At 42.4% G+C, this 22,209-nt stretch overlaps 1 protein-coding gene across 1 annotated transcript in view; it reads right to left on the bottom strand.

The window, feature by feature from the left end:
• Positions 1-22,209, bottom strand: part of LOC124622874 (furin-like protease 2) — a 790,830-nt gene that overhangs the window by 33,784 nt on the left and 734,837 nt on the right. Inside the window, exon 19 of the mRNA XM_047148668.1 lies at positions 15,661-15,941. Coding sequence (XP_047004624.1) covers positions 15,661-15,941 — 281 coding nt within the window. The remainder of the gene's footprint in view (positions 1-15,660; positions 15,942-22,209) is intronic.

The raw sequence follows: 22,209 nt of genomic DNA, 5'->3' as shown, positions 1-22,209 counted from the left end.
TAGAAATTCTGATGGAATGTTATCTATCCCTTCTGCTTTATTTGACCATAAGTCCTCCAAAGCTCTTTTAAATTCCGATTCTAATACTGGATCCCCTATCTCTTCTAAATCTCGACACATCAGACAAATCTTCATCCTCTTAGAAACTTTCAATGTGTTCTTTCCACCTATCTGCTCTCTCCTCTGCATTTAACAGTGGAATTCCCGTTGCACTCTTAATTTTACCACCGTTGCTTTTAATGTCACCAAAGGTTGTTTTAACTTTCCTGTATGCTGAGTCCGTCCTTCCGACAATCATATCTTTTTCGATGTCTTCACATTTTTCCTGCAGCCATTTCGCCTTAGCTTCCCTGCACTTCCTATTTATTTATTTCCTCAGCGACTTGTATTTCTGTATTCCTGATTTTCCCGGAAACTGTTTGTACTTCCTCCTTTCATTAATCAACTGCAGTATTTCTTCTGTTACCCATGGTTCCTTCGCAGCTACCTTCTTTGTACCTATGTTTTCCTTCCCAACTTCTGTGATGGCCCTTTTTAGAGATGTCCATTCCTCTTCAACTGTAATGCATACTGCGCTATTCCTTATTGCTGTATCTATAGCGTTAGAGAACTTCGTCATTCCTTAGTACTTCCGTATCCCACTTCTTTGCGTATAGATTCTTCCTGACTAATGTCTTTAACTTCAGCCTACTCTTCATCACTACTATATTGTGAACTGAGTCTATATCTGCTCCTGGGTACGCTTTACAATCCAGTATCTGATTTCGGAATTTCTGCCTGACCATGATGTAATCTAATTAAATACATCCCGTATCTCCCGGTCTTTTGCAAGTATACCTCCTCCTCTTGTGATTGTTGAACAGGGTATTCGCTAATACTAGCTGAAACCTGTTACAGAACTCAATTAGTCTTTCTCCTCTTTCATTCCTTGTCCCAAGCCCATATTCTCCTGTAACCTTTTCTTCTACTCCTTCCCCTGCAACTGCATTCCAGTCGCCCATGACTATTAGATTTTCGTCCCCCTTTACATAGTGCATTACCCTTACGAGAAGAGGAGATGACTGATATGCTTCTCAGGAACTTTAGTTTTTCGTGTTTATTTTCACACCTCATACTAAAACAAGGGCGTTAATATGAGAAGAGGAAATGAAATATACGCTTCCAAGGCATACTATTTCCTCGCGTGCTACTACTCCATACAAGATAGCCCTGCAGTTAATTTTTGTATGTTGGATAAATTTTGGTATCACCTCACATTCCTTTGTGAGAAGGTTCCTATCTTCTTGGGATTCAAATAGAGTGGACACATCATCACTGGTAATATTCTGATGACTAATGACATGATACCCGTTGCAATTACTCCATGACACCTGTGAGTAGAGCCTCACGTTGGTTACTATAAGAACACGCATGAAATGATACCCGCTCACTGCAGTCCGAGCCAAGGTGATCTCTTTCTGTTTATGGCGAAGCGTCTGCTGCAGTGTCCACGCTCAGCCAACATAAACAAATCGCGGCGGCATTGGGCAGTGCTAATCGCTGCACTTGTCACGAGCCTCGACAACAAGAGCGCACTGTCTCTAACGATACTATGGAGTTAAATACATCTAACCTAACGTAATACGCAAGCCGTGGTTTGGGTAAAAACTCAGTTTGTAACTTCCCATCGCATAAAATACTTTACAGCCTTATTTGATGCAATATTCATTGTTTGTTGTCTCTACAATGTTAATAGTATTGATTCAGATTGTGCGTGAACACGAAACAAGAAACACACACACACTGCTGTGTGTTGAACAACACATGCACAAGTCAATTTCTCAGTAGGCGTCGAGTGGACGAGATTTTTCAATTACCTTGCATTGCAAGAAATGTAAGTAAATGGACTTGTATCTAAAGTGCTGCGACAAAGCAAAGCTTGACCGGCTATCAGATATCTGTCCACATGGGTTTTGTGGACGAGTATACTTTTAGTAACCAACCCACCCACGATCATAACGTAAGATTTCTCGAAGGCGTAGGGGCATTGATATCATTAAGTCGTCGACACTGTAGCGTGGTGGTTTACTTCCCATCATACGTTTTCTATATTCGTCCAAAGGTCGCTTGCATTTGTAGGTCCATATGGCAATGACCTTGTCACGTCTGCCCATATATTCTCTATCTGGTTGATGTTCGGTGATCGTGGAACAAACGGCAACAGCTTTATCCTCTCTTAGCCCTGAAACCAATCTCCCACTGCTCTGCTATGATGGATGGGGCTCTGCTCCTGTAAATAAACTGTTTTCTCGTTCGTTCATATATTTATATTTAAATAACATATTAGTAATAAGCACATTGTATTATTATTTTCCACAGTGTTTAAGAATTCAGGCCCTGTCATAAATAAGTGATCTAGATTCAACCGTCCGATTAAGAATGTGGTTTACCCAGTCTATCAAATGATGAGAGTCGTATTCGGATATCCACATTAAGCCTGACTGCCTGAATCCGATTAGAGCGATCTGATATCGAAATGAAATTACAGAAATCGGATAATTTGAACGTCTGTATTGCAACAATGCTGCGCACGTAAATTCCTATGATGGAGTAACAGGTAGCAACTGCCTAAGAAAAAGTGAGAAATATGTCTACTAGCAACAATGTAACGTAATTATAACCCATATTTATGTGATGGAAATACTGAATCGAGCAATGCACTTCTATTTCAGTGGTGGGAAGATGCACCATATTGGATTTGCTGATGAAATAATGACAATAATAATAATAATAATATAAATCCCGTGGGGCCGTTAGGGGAAACTCTTCCCCATATGGGTGGTACAGAGGAAATCAAATACTTGGGGTTAACCAAATACTAACACAATCCTGAAAAGCTACTCAATCCGTTGAACCCAATATCCACGCACGTCTCAGTGAAAATCACCGCTACTCTGGGCACCGTCTATTAGCTCAATGAGCTCGGCTAAAAATATTTGCTTCCAAAGGCTTCAACACCCTCTGGTCCTGTCCGGTCCTGGTATCACACAAGCCAAACCAACGAAACACAAGCAAACATGAACTGTGCAAGCAAAGTCAACTTTACACTAGGTGGTACACAACCCGGCTGTCGACAGGCGGCAGTTGAATTTTCGGATTCTCGGGAGTCCGGGTTAGCACGGCAGAGAATATCGAAGATCTCTGGTAAATTTGCCCACAAGTAGAAAACATGCATTTGAAAACTAAATAACGATACATTGATCCAAGCACGAATACGAAATAATCTCACAAAAGAAATCGACCTACAAAAAATTCTCATCCTTGCTGTTCACGAACCTCGACTAACTGACAGTGAAACCTTGAATTACGGATACTATTGCATCTTCAAAAGCAAAATACAATAAAAGGTAGCGAAAGGCGTACCAATCTTTGGCATTGCTTTTCTCGGACACAGATCTATCATCATCTCTGTCAAAGAAATCACACCCATCAACAATCGACTTATGACTATGCTCATTCAGAGCCCCAGCAAAAAATATACACTCATCAATGCACATGCCCCCACCAACATCTAAAATAAGAAAAACACCAAAAATGTCGAAAAATTCTGGAACACACTCGAAAATACTATGAGCGAAGTTCACTAAGATGACGTGAAAATACCAATGGGAGACGTCAACTCTCTCTTTGCAACAGAAGAAACCTGTAGAAAATCATTGGTACAAATTCAACATACCTAAACGCTTAGACCAACGCCACACGTCTGACTGACATTTGCCAACAATTCAACCACAAAAGGATGTCTTCCCACTTTAGGAAAAACCAGGTCCTAGGAAACATGCTTGGCTACCAGGAACAAGCTGATTTCGTTCGTCTTTCGAGACTCGCTGAAAGCCAGATTTTAAATCCTTTTGTAGTAGAGCTACAAGCAGGCAGATACAAACTCAATAAGGGAATCGTAAGATAACGCTCAAGCAAAATTCGTCTTGCTACTTACAGTAAGCCTCAGTGTCAGAGTGAAAACCTTACGGTACTGCCAATTTCATAATGCCACTTTTGTCTCTTGCCGAGATATTATTTGTTGTTGTGAATACGTAATTTTATCTTTGAAATGCCACATTTTCATAATACTTTCGTATGATACAGGAAATGAAGTAAATACAGATCTTTTCGAAGTAAAAAGTCGGTAATATCCTACTAATTCGTGTTAAAATAGGCTCAATCGTCTTACAGACACTTAATGCTTTATTAAGATAGACTGCCGTCGTGATATTTCTGTAGTAAGCTGAATTTAATTTGTATTAGTACAGTGAATATTTTAATTGCGTTTTCCATTATTGCACTAATCGCAACAGTAATCATCAAAGAGAAAATAATCAGCAGCTGAATTTTCTTTCACGGTATCTAAAACAATCTGACAATTCTAATGCTGTTTACAAATTCTGCGCCCGTAGAAACCCACTGATTCTAACGATGTCATTAAACCAGTGTAGTTTTAAGAGTATTTTCGACTATAAATGAATTGCCTTGACGGTTGATCGATCAAGAGGGGGAGAGGTAAACCTTTACGAATGTATGACGAGAGGGACAAGTGCTTGAGAGAGGACTTCCCTATCGATACAAGTGCCTGAGAGACGACTTTCCTGTCAGTCTCCTGGATAGTTTTGTTTCTCAAATCAACAGAGTGAGTTATCATGCAGTAGCATAGGTGATGAAGTTTTGTTGCTCGATTTTCTTACACTGCGACCGAAAGGTGTCTCAGTTGTTGACAACAAATTCCAGCTGTGTTGCACACACCCCTTGGGGCAGAATTCGTAGTCCAAAACACACTTTTGGAGCTATCAGATGTAAAATATTATGTTCACACTACTCTTTGCCCTAGTGTACGTCCTTTGATGGGGCTTAGCCTTTCATTTCTTCTTAGGAAGTTAACCATAAAGGCATCATAACACGTCAGCAGTAACACTACTGCATAGGAATGCTCAATGAGCGACCTGATGACGTTCAATAATAGTCACTCCGTTGATTTTTGTTGTTTAGAATTAGAGCATGCAGTACTCCTACACTAGACCTCTGAACATTGCCTGTTGAATGCAAATGTCACATGATGGTAAAATGGTAATCTGTCACATATATCAGTAGTCGAGACTTCCTTAATGTGGAAAATCATTCATGCCAGAGCGATCTTTATTGAAACAAGAACATCTTTTTTTGGCGTATTTTTCCCAAAAGCACTCGCTCCACACACAGTTCAAATCTTTCTAGCTGCCTCCTCTACATTCACCCCTCTGTTATACCAAAAGTAAACGTTGTGTTGCAGATGTTACACCTTTTTCCACTTGCGACTCAATTTAACAATGCTTAAGTGAAGTTCATGATTTTCAAGTATGCAAAATCCAATGCTTAACTGCAAGATGATAACTAGAAGTTCAAATTCGAAAATGGCATTGATACATACACTGACAGCGTGGCGCCGCCTTCACATGGGCGGCGCCGGATTTCAGGCGGCGGGTGGCGTCTGGCCGGTGGCCGGTAGCCGCTGCAACGCGAGGAAACGCTCGAGCGTAAGCCGTTATGATCGCCACGCAGCCACGAGCTGTACTGCGGAATTGTTTCTGGAGTCCTTCTTATTGCGGCTCGGTACAATGTTAAGCGAATTGTCTTCGATGTTCAACAAGACTCATAACTTTAGACCGAAATGTGTTAAAAAAAAAAAAAACTGTTGGATGCGAACATGCGACTCTAAGTTTAGAAGGCACGACGATTACCGGAAGACCACGGGCTCACTCCATTCATATCAGCTCGGAAGTAGGCAACAGTTCCTCCTAACACTTTCGCATCTTACAGTGTTGCAGATTGCGCAGATGGCCAGACGTAGAGTTGTCAGGGGCGGTCAGTTTTATTGGCCACCTTAAGTGAACGACACGGACTTAGTCTCTGTGGCGGCCGGCCGGTGGTCAGTTTTTATGTCTAAGACTGTAGGTGTTTTCTTGTTCTCTTTCTGGTGACATAAACACGATATATCGATTCACATATCATCACAACTCACAACGTAGACTATCTCCTCTGAGTGCCTACTCTGGTCACTCTTTTGAGCGTTGCTGTTGCATGTGTGGACATCACTACAGGTACGTTTATGGCATACCTAATGTGAGCTATGATCTGCTTTAACTCCTGCTTCATTAGTATATTGCTTTCATACAGACTTTTACGGAATCCAGAAACTACAGTGGTTCTTGCATTATGGACATATATGTCTGAAATACCTCTTGTGTAACCTTATATTTCACTTACGAATATGCAGTGTCTTTATTGTTCCAATATGGACAGTGTCTTGAAAGGAGGATATAAGATGAACATCAACAAAAGCAAAACAAGGATAATGGAATGTAGTCTAATTAAATCGGGTGATGCTGAGGGAATTAGATTAGGAAATGAGGCACTTAAAGTAGTAAAGGAGTTTTGCTATTTGGGGAGCAAAATAACTGATGATGGTCGAAGTAGAGAGGATATAAAATGTAGGCTGGCAATGGCAAGGAAAGCGTTTCTGAAGAAGAGAAATTTGTTAACATCCAGTAGTGATTTAAGTGTCAGGAAGTCATTTCTGAAAGTATTTGTATGGAGTGTAGCCATGTATGGAAGTGAAACATGGACGATAACTAGTTTGGACAAGAAGAGAATAGAAGCGTTCGAAATGTGGTGCTACAGAAGAATGCTGAAGATTAGATGGGTAGATCACATAACTAATGAGGAAGTATTGAATAGGATTGGGGAGAAGAGAAGTTTGTGGCACAACTTGACCAGAAGAAGGGATCGGTTGGTAGGACATGTTCTGAGGCATCAAGGGATCACCAATTTAGTATTGGAGGGCAGCGTGGAGGGTAAAAATCGTAGAGGGAGACCAAGAGATGAATACACTAAGCAGATTCAGAAGGATGTAGGTTGCAGTAGGTACTGGGAGATGAAAAAGCTTGCACAGGATAGAGTAGCATGGAGAGCTGCATCAAACCAGTCTCAGGACTGAAGACCACAACAACAACAACATGAACTGTTGCATTTTGACATGATGATAACTTATATTTTTGACTTTACTACGTGTCAACTTCGTACTTCTCGTGTATACTTAGTCTCGTAGGTGTTGAGATCCATATTATTCGCCTTTATCGTCGCTGTTTAGTCGGCATTCCGTTGATTGCATTCTGCTTGAAGGATTCAGTTTTTTTGTTTATTTGAGCCAAACTTTGTACCGGTATCCAGGCTGATTCCCATAACGCGATATTCCTTGGTTACGTTAAGTGAACCTCACGGTTTGTGTGTCCCTATTCATTTTAATGAAGAGGTTCCGACAACATATATACCACAAAATGACAGGCTGCTCTAGTTTTTCTTTCAGTTTATGTACATACGTAATAAACGTTTATATATTTCCACAACAGTGTATAGTAATTACAGCTGTTTCCTGTCTTACGTTATTCAACATACAACGCCGTTTTAATTATGACATACGTAATAAACGTTTATATATTTCCACAACAGTGTATAGTAATTACAACTGTTTTCTCTCTTACGTTATTCAACATACAACGCCGTTTTCATTTTGACATCTAGTTAGATCCCTTGCTCTAATTTTGATTACATTTATATGGTGATGTAACCCACAGTATAATATGACTACCGTCTGGTTTTTAAACCCTTATGTGTATTTGATGTTACTATACCTTTTCCATATCTTTGAGTTACATTTTAGAATCATAGTTTCTACATAAATCTAGACTAAGTCTACACTCTCACATTGCTGAGTTAGTGTCTCATCCCAGTACACTACAGGATAGAGTAATGGCTACATATCTGATATGGTACTTCAATCTTGCACTTCAGTGTCTTGGACTGAGTTGACACAGATTACCTCTTTTCCTTGATTATCATCTGTAAAACACTTTATATTCATAGATATGACATGATGGATGCTTCATAACTTTATAATTCGTTTTTAACTTTTTATTAATAATAGTACCTTCTACAGTTTTTCAGTAATATTTACTTCTGATTGATACTTGCTATGGTGTTCACCCCTTCGCACCTGTTACGGTTTATACAACCCTGTGATTTCTGTTTCAGGTAGGGATGCCCTCTCTATATTTACCACCGCCCCCTTCACAAACATACTGAAAAACTGATGTGTATCTGTTTATTGTTGTGGGTCCACATTCTCTTACTCCTTACGAATAGCGTGACTCATTTATATGCCATTACACATACCACTAATGCTTTGCGGATACCCATTTCTAACCTCCACTAAAAGGAGGTAACTTGCTTGATGTACATATTTTACCTATTTGCATGATATTAAGGTGGTATGGGATCTATTCCATCTTTGTATAACCTAACGCGAATTTTCCTTTGTACACTTCTCCAATTGCGTGGTTATTTTGAACCGCTTCCTACTAAGTACTTTGGCTTGACTTAAGTTTCTTCCTGGTTCTTGTACACCCATTTGAATTACGTGGAGCTAACGATATTTTAATGATACTTCGTCGCCCATGTGATAATGAAGTGGTTTTTTCTTGTAATTTTTTATGCACACCTCCTTTTTATCTAAATATGAGTATAATCTTACTCTTATTTGAAAACCTTTTATATATCCAGAACATACTTGTTCACATAAGCTTTACATAGATCCTTTCTTGGTGCTTCTTAATTCTGAGGTAGGCCTCTCGCTACTTACCTTCACATTTGGTATCGAGTGGATACAGGGTCTTTTTACAGCTGCATGTATCAACCCTTTGCTCTGTTCTTTCTATTTCGTGATGAAACGCTTATTTTAATGGAGATTCCGCTTCATTTTCACACTCATTTCTACTTAAGATGGTTTTGTTTTCTCGTCCTTAGTGCATATTTCCATTAACAAAGCGCAACGATCATCTTTGTACAACATGTCACCTTTCTAGAGGTCAACAAAAGCTCCTCCTGTTAGTGTTAATCCTGCATTTCTTTTCTTATTTAGTCTGAGATGTACTCTACACTTTACTTACCGATGGGACGTTGTTATAACTGAGTGGCCACTGTTACTTGCTTCTGGCTTATATGTTTCCATGCCACTTCGCAAGCGCATCATCTTACTTTTCATAGCATTGCTTGTCATAATTTTCTATATGACATGATGTGGAGGAGAAAGGACAAAAATGGTAGAACTCTTCTGGAACAGAAGCACACCCAGGAAGCTGTTGTTGGAAAAGGATGATGATGCTGACGATGAACTTTTCCTATATTCTTCTCAACCTGAGACGTAACTCATTTTGATGCTACTTACACATGTTGTACACAAATTCACCTAAATTATTTTACATCTTGGTTGAGTACTACATTTTCGACTTCTACTTCGTATTTTTCTTTCGTACACTATTATTATATTTTTTTAAATCATCCCTATTACATGTAATTTATGATATTTCCTATTGTTGATTTCTCATTAAATGTGGTTCTCATTAAATGTGTAGCTTTGCTACAGCCCGTTACAGTGACACCAATATGATCCATAGTTGTCTTAATACACTCCTGGAAATGGAAAAAAGAACACATTGACACCGGTGTGTCAGACCCACCATACTTGCTCCGGACACTGCGAGAGGGCTGTACAAGCAATGATCACACGCACGGCACAGCGGACACACCAGGAACCGCGGTGTTGGCCGTCGAATGGCGCTAGCTGCGCAGCATTTGTGCACCGCCGCCGTCAGTGTCAGCCAGTTTGCCGTGCCATACGGAGCTCCATCACAGTCTTTAACACTGGTAGCATGCCGCGACAGCGTGGACGTGAACCGTATGTGCAGTTGACGGACTTTGAGCGAGGGCGTATAGTGGGCATGCGGGAGGCCGGGTGGACGTACCGCCGAATTGCTCAACACGTGGGGCGTCAGGTCTCCACAGTACATCGATGTTGTCGCCAGTGGTCGGCGGAAGGTGCACGTGCCCGTCGACCTGGGACCGGACCGCAGCGACGCACGGATGCACGCCAAGACCGTAGGATCCTACGCAGTGCCGTAGGGGACCGCACCGCCACTTCCCAGCAAATTAGGGACACTGTTGCTCCTGGGGCATCGGCGAGGACCATTCGCAACCGTCTCCATGAAGCTGGGCTACGGTCCCGCACACCGTTAGGCCGTCTTCCGCTCACGCCCAAACATCGTGCAGCCCGCCTCCAGTGGTGTCGCGACAGGCGTGAATGGAGGGACGAATGGAGACGTGTCGTCTTCAGCGATGAGAGTCGCTACTGCCTTGGTGCCAATGATGGTCGTATGCGTGTTTGGCGCCGTGCAGGTGAGCGCCACAATCAGGACTGCATACGACCGAGGCACACAGGGCCAACACCCGGCATCATGGTGTGGGGAGCGATCTCCTACACTGGCCGTACACCACTGGCGATCGTCGAGGGGACACTGAATAGTGCACGGTACATCCAAACCGTCATCGAACCCATCATTCTACCATTCCTAGACCGGGAAGGGAACTTGCTGTTCCAACAGGACAATGCACGTCCGCATGTATCCCGTGCCACCCAACGTGCTCTAGAAGGTGTAAGTCAACTACCCTGCCCAGCAAGATCTCCGGATCTGTCCCCCATTGAGCATGTTTGGGACTGGGTGAAGCGTCGTCTCACGCGGTCTGCACGTCCAGCACGAACGCTGGTCCAACTGAGGCGCCAGGTGGAAATGGCATGGCAAGCCGTTCCACAGGACTACATCCAGCATCTCTACGATCGTCTCCATGGGAGAATAGCAGCCTGCATTGCTGCGAAAGGTGGATACACACTGTACTAGTGCCGACATTGTGCATGCTCTGTTGCCTGTGTCTATGTGCCTGTGGTTCTGTCAGTGTGATCATGTGATGTATCTGACCCCAGGAATGTGTCAATAAAGTTTCCCCTTCCTGGGACAATGAATTCACGGTGTTCTTATTTCAATTTCCAGGAGTGTAGATACGATGGATCATACCTTATATCTTTGAACTACTGTTTTTCGTGTTACTTTTAGTTCATAATTATTAATTGTATCTATTTAATGCAGCACTTATAGTGTGTTACTGAACTTCGTTTGGATTACATTGTTTTAAGTATTTTTTTGTATTTTTTGTAATCATATAGAAGCTGGTAGAAGGTGCAACTTGTTTTTCTTTAATCGACATTTTAGCTTGTTCAAAAATTTCAATACCTCCTAAACTTTCGCAGAAATTAAGGCCACATATGTATGGTCTTTTCCGAATGTATTATCTCTCCAAATGTTCATTTGGGTAGCTGAAGTACAAGGTTTTCGTTAATATTGCCTTTTCCATTCTTGTGGTGATATTTCCACAAAAACTTTCTTCCTATAACTCATTTTCATTTACATCTAACCGAGAAGTGAAATATAAATTTTCAAAGATTTAGCTAAATTTTTTTTATACAACTATGTATGGTCTTAACAATTTTCATCGCCTATTTTACCCCCTTATCGACTGAACTTCTAAAAACAATGCAATTCATATTTTTATAATTTTCTATCGAGAATTCATGCACCAGTTTTCATAGATGTCCCTTTAAAAATTCTTTAGTAGTTCTTTAGTGATGATCTGTTTTCAAAATCTTTCACCCACTATTCCTCACTCATACGTATTAAAGTTCTACAAGTACTGCAACACGTATCTCTTTTACTTCTGAGAAACCAAATAACAATTTCCATTAATCTAACTTCTAAATTCTAACAGCGACACATCTAAAAAAAATTTCATCCCCAATTTTATACCCTAGGGAAACAAATGTCGAAAAATCCCTTCTTCAATGACACCTGCAGTACAATGCCTTTCTGCCAATTTCTAGTTTCTATCCTTAGTGGTTAGGGCTATACATAGAGGTTTACGATTAAACTTTAATTAGCCGGCCGGTGTGGCCGTGCGGTTAAAGGCGCTTCAGTCTGGAACCGCGTGACCGCTACGGTCGCAGGTTCGAATCCTGCCTCGGGCATGGATGTGTGTGATGTCCTTAGGTTAGTTAGGTTTAAGTAGTTCTAAGTTCTAGGGAACTGATGTCCACAGATGTTAAGTCCCATAGTGCTCAGAGCCATTTGAACCATTTTTGAAACTTTAATTATCGATGTAGATTTCTCCTTTACTTCTTCCTCACCCATTTCACTTCCTTCAACATTTCCTACGGCATGGCTGCTTCCATACAAACTGTAAATAACCTTTCGTTTCTAGTAATTTAGGCCTCGACTTTCAAAGTTTCAATGAGTTCTGTCCAGTCAACTATGTATACGATTAGTTGTATGGCACATACTGCCACACTTTTTCCATCAATTCTCAATAACCAAAACTGATCAACAAGGTTGTTTTCCACCAGTTTCTCCATTCTTCTACAAATAATTTGTGTCAGTATTTTGCATGAATGACTTATTAAATTCAGTATGTGGTAATCTTCACACCTCTCAGCACATGTTTCCTTCGCAACTGGAATAAATACACTGTAGTTGAATTCTCAGAGTATTTCGCTTGGCTTGTTCTTTCAAGAACTCGGCAATTCTGAGGGCCTTGATTTGGTTTAGGCCTTCCAGTGCTCTTTGAGCCTTTAAGTGCTCTGTCAGATTCTTCTAGCAGTATCATTTTTCCGATCTTAACATTTACTTTCTCTTCCCGTCCATAACACTAGCTTCATGTTCATCTCCCTGGACTCGAATTCTGGAGGACGACGGTTGAAACCCGTGTCCAGCCATCCAGATTGTGGTTTCCCGTGATTTCCCTAACCCACTTAAGGCAAATGCCGGGTTAATTCCTTTGAAATGCCATGGCCGATTTCCTTTTCCATCATTTCCTGATCTTAGCACGTGCTACATCTTTAATATCTTCGCTGTCGACGGGACGTCAATCTCCTCCTTTTCTCAACGTTCCCTTCTTTGCCCATTACTCGATCCTAGTCTGCACTCTTGATTTTCAGACATCTACTACCCTTTTCTCCAAAGGTCTCTGTAAATTTATTATAGGCGGCATCTATCTTTGCTCTAGTTATGCATTCTTCCACAACATTGCAAGTGCTCTCTACCCTTCCTTTTTTGGGAATTTACATTTTTAGTCAGTCTCTGTTTTAGATGTCAGTATTGGTTTTTGGCTGTTTTCCTTACTCTATCATTATATTTTCTCATTTCGTCACTTATATTCGAAGTTTCGTGCGTTATCCCAGAAATTTAACTAGGCTTGGCGTATGTCTATCTCATTTTTCATTAGTTTATCTCTCCAGGCTACAGTCACGTTCTATGGTGTTCCGTACCCCTTCTTCAACCAGTAGTAGCCTTTTATGTCTTTCAAAACTCTCAATAATCTCAGATATTTTGAGCTGTCCTTGTTATTATAACTTTAGCTTCTTACCTTTCTACAATTTGTACTGCTTTAATTGATAGTTCTTAAACAACGATTATGGTCACATTATGCAACATCTGTGGCAAGAAATGCCTCGCCGTTTAACAGCTGGGACCGAAATCACTGTCTTACTATTACGAAATATATCTAATATATTTTTGTGTCTTAAGATTTTTTTCAACTGTACAACGTTCTTTCACGATTCTTAAGCTAAGAATCAGCAATAATAAAATTGTGGTCTGTGCAAAATTATGTCCGGCAGCTTCTTCGTTGAATTCTTCCCCAGTCAGCGTTTTCCTACTTATATCGAATTCATGTCTCCCGTCAAAATTAAATTTTTGTCTTCCTTAATCTTCTCTATCAATCTCTTCATTAGTTGCGGATCTGGTTGGCATATAAGCTTGTACTATCGAGGTGCATATAGGTTTCATGCCTACCTCGATTAGAGTATTGTGCTTCCAGTGCTGTTTATAGTAGTTTGCCTGCTTTCATTTTTATTATTAGCTATTTTCCCTGTGTTGATCGTATTTGATTTTGTGAAAACAGCCCCGACCTCAACTAAGCTGAAGTCCTGCACTTCCGACCATCAGCTTTCATTATCTCCTAATATGTATAATACCAACTTATGGATTTCCGTTTTTCAGTTCCATTAAGGAGTTTAACAATCTCCCCTCGGGCACATCAGCTGTCAGTAGGGTTGTCTTATTGTTCCTGATGACATCCTCCAGAGTTGGCTTACAACTGGGTACTATTACATCTCCAGTGTATTTTATCCAAAGAAGATGTCGTCATCTTTTAACCATATGATAGAGCTACAGGTACTCTGAAAAAGTTGTGGCTGTAGTTCGCCCTGGCTTTTAGCTGTTCATAATAACAGCACTGTAGGGCCACTTTGGCTAATGTTACAACTCCTAGATCAATTATTCATGCTTGCCCCTGTGACTGCTAAAACGGTTGCTGCCCCTACTCTGGGAAAATATGTTATTCACTTACCTTCCGTTGTTGATGCAACCAAAATACGGCTATGTGTACCTATGACGCGTGTAAGCGTCCCCATATCGCCAAGGTGCATGGTTGGTGGAGCTACACTTCCAACAACGTAACAAATTACGACTGTCCTAAACCGTTCGAATGTCACAATTTTATTTATGATTCAAGATTACCCTAAAAGATATCGTAGTTGCTAAATTTGTTAGACTAGAAGACCAAATAAAAATAGGTGATTAGAGATGACACATTATTAACGAGAAATTCGTACTTCGTTCATAGTATTTGCCGATTGGCTCCTTTTAAAGGGTCAAGAGAGAGGACGACTATTCTGCAGAAAAATAATGATGTACACGGTCTGTGTGGTAATGATATAATGCTTGATGTTATAGACGATCTTACACTAAGCTAGTACATAAGTGGTGTCCGTTCTCTTCGACATGACTGAATGAACAAGTGCCATTTTGATCCTTCAGCTGTTATGATTCAAGACTCAAAGGAATTACAGATGTTAGCTGCCATGGGTACTGACTTCTACCAATGAGACAAGTTGCCGAACCGAGATTCGAAACGTCTCCTGCTTACTAGACCGATGTGCTGGGCACTATGGCATCTAGACACAGTGATCATCCCACTGAAAGCACTATCCTGTCATGCCTCCTATCAGAATCAAATTCTCAACGTACACCACACACTACTGTCTGCTGTATTGCCGATGCTCATAGTCTCATTACTCAACGCATCTCGACGATTCCAGTAAGAGTTCGAGCTCGGTGTACATCGACACTGAAAGGATAATTAGCTGTCCTTGCCTCAAGGTCTGAAAGAACAGACACCACGGATAGACTATAATTAAGGTGATGATGGCCAATGATCCCTTCAGCGCAGCTTTGGACCAAGTTCGAAATCTTATGGAAATTGACGAGATGCCATAAGAAGCCTTTAGTGTAGTAGTCCGTAGTATAAGTTGAGAATTTAAGTCCGACAGGAGGTGCGACTTGGTGGTCTGTGTGGTTATGGCGAACACTGTGTGTGAAAGGCGTACTAGACAAATTAGTAAGCAAGAGACCTGGGTTCGAATTCCAGTCCAGCACAAATTTTCACCTTGCGCCATTCTTATAAAGCAACGTCCACTGGCACCTAATGTCAAAAATTCCTTTTTGTCAAACTGGTACGTTAACATTAGTGCTCAATAAAGTTTCTCTCTTGCCCAAGAAGTCTCGACGTGTTCATTTCAAAGGCTGAAGTGTCAAGTACTTTTCTTCCCCGCCGGTCTCCTTCGTGTACCGCACAAGGCAGAGGAGCGGTACTCACCCGGGCGCGCAGACGGGCCGGCACTGCCCGCTCTGCAGCAGCAGTCCGGGCGCGCAGGCGGTGCAGTTGAGCGGCGACTGGCAGCGCGTGCAGACGTGCGGGCAGCGCATGCAGGCGGCGGCGCGCGGCTCGGGGAACCAACCCGCGTCGCACGCGGACGCGCAGCGCCGGCCCTGCAGCAGCAGCGGCGACGCGCAGCGCACGCACGCCGACTCGGTGGCGCCGTCGCACGCCTCGCACGTCGAGTGGCACGGCCGGCACCGGCCGCCGCCCGCGTCGTACTCCCCTGCGCCACCAGCACTCGCCTCACTCAACAGCCACTGCCTGCCTACTGGCCGTCACGAATTTATTGTCTGTGCGTGACGTTGCGCAGCACCTACTAACAAGGGGAAATATACGAGGGCATTTTAATAAGTAATGCAACACATTTCTTTTTTCTCGGCCAATTTTGGTTGAAAAAACCGGAAGTTTCTTGTGGAATATTTTCAAACATTCCCGCTTCGTCTCGTATAGTTTCATTGACTTCCGACAGGTGGCAGCGCTGTACGGAGCTGTTAAAATGGCGTCTGTAACGGATGTGCGTTGCAAACAACGGGCAGTGATCGAGTTTCTTTTGGCGGAAAACCAGGGCATCTCAGATATTCATAGGCGCTTGCAGAATGTCTACGGTGATCTGGCAGTGGACAAAAGCACGGTGAGTCGTTGGGCAAAGCGTGTGTCATCATCGCCGCAAGGTCAAGCAATACTGATCTCCCGCGTGCGGGCCGGCCGTGTGCAGCTGTGACTCCTGCAATGGCGGAGCGTGCGAACACACTCGTTCGAGATGATCGACGGATCACCATCATACAACTCAGTGCTCAACTTGACATCTCTTTTGTTAGTGCTGTCACAATTGTTCACCAGTTGGGATATTCAAAGGTTTGTTCCCGCTGGGTCCCTCGTTGTCTAACCGAACACCATAAAGAGCAAAGGAGAACCATCTGTGCGGAATTACTTGCTCGTCATGTGGCTGAGGGTGACAATTTCTTGTCAAAGATCGTTACAGGCGATGAAACATGGGTTCATCACTTCGAACTTGAAACAAAACAGCAATCAATGGAGTGGCGCCACACCCACTCCGCTACCAAGAAAAAGTTTAAAACCATACCCTCAGCCGGTAAAGTCATGGTTACAGTCTTCTGGGACGCTGAAGGGGTTATTCTGTTCGATGTCCTTCCCCATGGTCAAACGATCAACTCTGAAGTGTATTGTGCTACTCTTTAGAAATTGAAGAAACGACTTCAGCGTGTTCGTAGGCACAAAAATCTGAACGAACTTCTCCTTCTTCATGACAATGCAAGACCTCACACAAGTCTTCGCACCCGAGAGGAGCTCACAAAACTTCAGTGGACTGCTCTTCCTCATGCACCCTACTGCCCCGATCTCGCACCGTCGGATTTCCATATGTTTGGCCCAATGAAGGACGCAATCCGTGGGAGGCACTACGCGGATGACGAAGAAGTTATTGATGCAGTACGACGTTGGCTCCTACATCGACCAGTGGAATGGTACCGTGCAGGCATACAGCCCTCATTTCAAGGTGGCGTAAGGCCGTAGCATTGAATGGAGATTACGTTGAAAAATAGTGTTGTGTAGCTAAAAGATTGTGGAATAATCTGGCGTATTTCAATGCTGAATAAAACAACCCCTATTTCAGAAAAAAAAATGTGTTGCATTACTTATTGAACTGCCCTCGTACAATAAGCAAGTAACGCAAAATAAATGCCCAGTAACAGACAGTGCGGTCATAAGCTACTATTTATTTCTGCCCTTTAGGCTTCCACTGAAGTCAATATTAACCCAAGGGCGGACATAATATGGAAACATCGAAAACATATCCAGAGATCGTGGTGCTACACCAACGTAGGCAACGCACGTCATCATACACATTACCGCTGTGTCGCTGCAAACCGAAATTACGATGGGAGAGTCTGAGGAAGGCACGCTCTACCTCTCCGCACACAGCGCCCTCACATGGAGGTCAATATACCTGTAGAGCCAAGTATGAAAGCACTCTGTCCAGTTTGTGACCTCCGTTGAAGCAGTCAATATCACCTAGTAGGACTAATGAATTACTCACATTTCAGACAGAAATATACAGGTCGATTATAGAATTACGTGAAAATAAAGTCGTCATAACTTCTGAACCGTATCCTTTGGGGCCTTAAAACAGCAAGGTAGGCCGCTGGGCATGATGGGAATTAGTATGTGCTACATGATTTGGTTTAGCGACTAAGCCCACTTTCATTTGGATTGTTTCGTCAATAAGCAAAATTGGCGCATTTGGGGGACTGATAATCCGCGTTTCGAGATTGAAAAGTCTCTTCACCCTCAACAGGTGACTCTGTCGTCACGGAATGATTGGTGCGATATTCCTTGATGGGACGGTGACTACCGAACGTTACGTGAAGGTTTTGGATGGTGATCTCACCCCCATTATCCAAAGTGACATTGATTTCGGCAAGATGTGGTTCATGCAAGACGAAGGTCGACCCTATCGAAGCAGGAGAGTGATGTTCTGGAGGAGAACTTTGGGAACTGCATTCTGACTCTGGAAACCCAGAGGCCACTGCCATAGTCCTCGACTGGCCACCACATTCTTTTGTGCGGTTACATTGAAGACAAGGTGTACAGCAATAGCCTCCAAAACCACTGATGAGCTGAGAACAGTTATTCAAGAGGTTATCGACCGCATCGACATTCCGACACTTCAGCGGGTCATGTAGAATTTCGCTATTCGTTTGCACCACATCATTGCCATTGATGACAGGCATGTCGAATATGTCATAACCTAAGTCCGAATATCTGTAGTGACGTTGTCATGTTGAATAAAGTGTGTGCGCGCCGTAGTTTGTAACTGATATATTTTTTTTTCATAGAGTTCAGTAATTGTCACCCTGTACTTTTGTAAACGTTTGACATTCTCCATCAAGGGAACAGTTTGCTAATTAATGCTTCAAGTGATTCCTGAATAGTCAATGACAGTTGTCAAATATCAAAAACGCCTGAGACAAAGGTTTGTATCAAGATAAGTAAACCTTTCTTACATAAATGTAATACGGTCATCCAATATTTCATCTGTCATAGTACCAAGAGCAACCAATGAAGCCACAGATATGACAGGACGATTTTAATTTCACCTGTTCCTAAAATTACCGTGCCTAAATTGGTGCAGGAAAACCGTTGGCATTTAAAACAGGTTCCAGTAGTCTAGGAATGAACCAAGATAGGTTCTGTACGGTTTACAGGGAATCTTGTACCACTCCTCATCCTAAATAATGGCAAGTTCAACTACAAATATGTTCAAATGTGTGTGAAATCTCATGGGACTTAACTGCTAACGTCATCAAACCCTAAGCTTACACACTACTTAACCTAAATTATCCTAAGGACAAACACGCGCACTCATGCCCGAGGGAGGACTCGAACCTCCGCCGGGACCAGCCGCACCAAGTTCAAGTAACTATGATAGAGGTGGATAGCGATCACGCACCATTCTCTCCGAAGTGGATCGCAGACGCTCAATAATATTGAAATCCATTGACTGTTGTGGCCGTGGATGATTATACAACTCATTTTCATGTTTACAAAAGCAGTACACGTGGATGCGAGCTGTGTGAACGGGGACCTGTCGCCTTGGAACACAGCATCGCTACTGGGGATCAAACGTTATGTGTCAGTGCTTGGATGTAAACTCGACCAGAGGACGGATACAGTGTAAAATAACACTCGTCCGACCAAATTACTTTCTTCCATTGCTTCATAATTTAGGTTATATGGCTTCCGCACCACGTTTTACTGCTATGGGTATTTGTATCACTGCTGAGAGGCTTTGAAATTCCAACTCGCCTTGGCAGTCACAGATTATGGAGCTCCCTACGTGTAGCTATGGTGCTGACAGGTTCGCGAGTGGGACATTCAGCTCTGCATTAACTTTCGCAAATGTCGTCCTCTTATTTGTCGTCACTGTCCTCTTCGTCAGCCACGATCTCTCAACACACACTTTCGTCCACATAGTAACTTAGCTGAAGATATTTTTCCGCTTTCGCTGTATGCGGCATAAATTTTTGATACGGTGCCTCTTGGAACACCTAACCCGTGGGCTCCTTTGGTTATGCATGAGTCCGCCTTACGAGCACTCACAATTTGCCGATTCTCCATACACTGATCTCCGACATAAGGCAATAACAGCTAGGAAGAACACTATTGTGACCACGATTGACACTCCCAGTGTGTTAAGGATTGTTGATGATATCGCACGGGTCCGGTTCATGATCAAATAGAGCACCGCAGTCTTTTCTAGAGTATGTATTCCTCTTCAGACATGCATTTCTCGAGGTATCTCCGTATTTCTTTTCACTCCATATACAAGGTCATCAACAACAACTTCACAATTTGATCAGTCTCCGTTACCATTTTCATTAGCCCTCTAACTGCTAGCGACGTATATGTCCGTGCAAAGTAGTCATGCCTCCAGTGTTAACGACATATTCTCACAAAACTTGGAAGGGAGATATAGTTTTCTCTTTCGGCGTCTGAAACTGACACTGTACCTCTAGACTGACAACCTCCTACATCTGAGTAGCTGGAATTTCGTTTTATTCGTTGCGTAACCTAGCCTTCCTGTAGTACGACTCGCAGCGATAATGAAGATGGCGTGAGGTAAGGCAAGTTTGTGCAAAAATTTCAGTGTTACAGGACGGAGCTGAAACCCAGAGTTCACGATTTTGGTACAGAACAATAGGGCGTTACTCTCGCAAAACCGAAAAACGTTATTGCGCTATAAGATTTCAAGCATTGTTCATGGCGGAATTAGTCCCAATTATTGTAGATAAGACTAGTAGCTACTACACTGTTCAGAGTAATACTACCTGTGAACCATGTCGTTTGGAGGCATTGAAAGATTGTACGGTAAATCTATTATTTTCTTCAGTAAGTCTGTTCATGACAGGAGCTAAAATACTGAAGTATTCTGAATATTGCTCAAATGATCGTCTCGTCAAAACTCATATTTTTGGAGAAATAATGTCTCGTGACAGATATTTGTTCTTACTAAAAATTTTGCATGTTTCCAGTGACAAAATTTTGCGTGTTACCAATAACAGAGTTCCTTCAAAAAATGATAGGTTGTGGCAAAATAAGATCAGTTGCATTATACCTTAGAGCGGAGCTTAGAACATCACTCACTTCGTTCCAGAATGTTTGAGTTCTGGAAGTATTCCATTGGTCAAGGGTTGCTTAGCATTCAAACAGTGTACTCCTTTTACAAGACGTATTTCTCGTACAAAAATATTTGTTTTGTGCTATTGCGGTACGGTATTTATACTTGATATTTTAGTTATACTGGTGCAAAAATGATGTATTGGTAATTGAGGACTACTTGGGAATATTTAGTACTTTATTTGAGAAGAGGATGTGGTGTCACCGCCAGACACCACACTTGCTAGGTGGTAGCCTTTAAATCGGCCGCGGTCCGTTGGTATACGTCGGACCCGCGTGTCGCCACTGTCAGTAATTGCAGACCGAGCGCCACCACACGGCAGGTCTAGAGAGACTTACTAGCACTCGCCCCAGTAGTACACCCGACGTTCATAGCAATGGTTCACTGACAATTAAGCTCTCATTTGCCGAGACGATAGTTAGCATAGCCTTCAGCTACGTCATTTGCTACGACCTAGCAAGGCGCCATAGCATTTGATATTTATCATAAAACATGTACCATCAAGAGCGATGTTTTCCAGTTATGGATTAAAGTTAAATATTACATCAACTACGTACTTTATTTGCTACTATTAATTCCCTTAACTGTTCCAGACCTCACGCCAGTCAGCGTGTAATTAAACGCGTGCATTTCGGCCTCCTCTAGCAACACACTGTTGGCTCTTCTGCCAACACTTCAGAGGACACATGCTGTCTGCGGACGTTTGGAACACTACGTCCATCTCTCTTCCACTACCTGCATGTATGAGGAACTAATGCAACGGCTACAGCTCACATGAAGAGAAAACATTGTCAAAAATGAAGCCGAATTGCAAAAAGAAGAGGTGGAGTTTAGATTAGCACACTATAATGGCTTTGAAGTAGCTTAACAGAAGAATTATAGGGGCTGGACAAAGTACGGGAACACTGCGAGAATTGCGTGATTGAACGTAAATACAGATGCTAACAAATCCTGCAGCTTGCGCTATTGTGCTGAAACATGAACATGCGCGATGTCCTCAGAATTTTGCAAGTCTCAGCCTTGGTCAGAATAGCGCACTGTTTAGCTGTGAATGCGTTATTTCGTGGCTGAGTGACTTCCAGCGTGGGCATATTTTTGGTGCCCATATGGTGAGTGCTTCCGTAGTCGAGGTAGGCTAAGCCTAAGTTTTCGATGTTTAAAGATTCGCCATATCGTAGATTTATATCGTATACAGGGGGAATGGAGAAGCATCATCCACTAAATCGCAGAACGAAGCGTGTGTTGAGCAACAGTGACAGACAATAACTGAAACAGATTGTGGCGAAAAA

Source organism: Schistocerca americana, chromosome 7, assembly GCF_021461395.2.
Source record: "Schistocerca americana isolate TAMUIC-IGC-003095 chromosome 7, iqSchAmer2.1, whole genome shotgun sequence".
Taxonomy (NCBI): Eukaryota; Metazoa; Arthropoda; class Insecta; order Orthoptera; family Acrididae; genus Schistocerca; species Schistocerca americana.
This window is presented reverse-complemented; position numbering and strand designations above follow the sequence as displayed.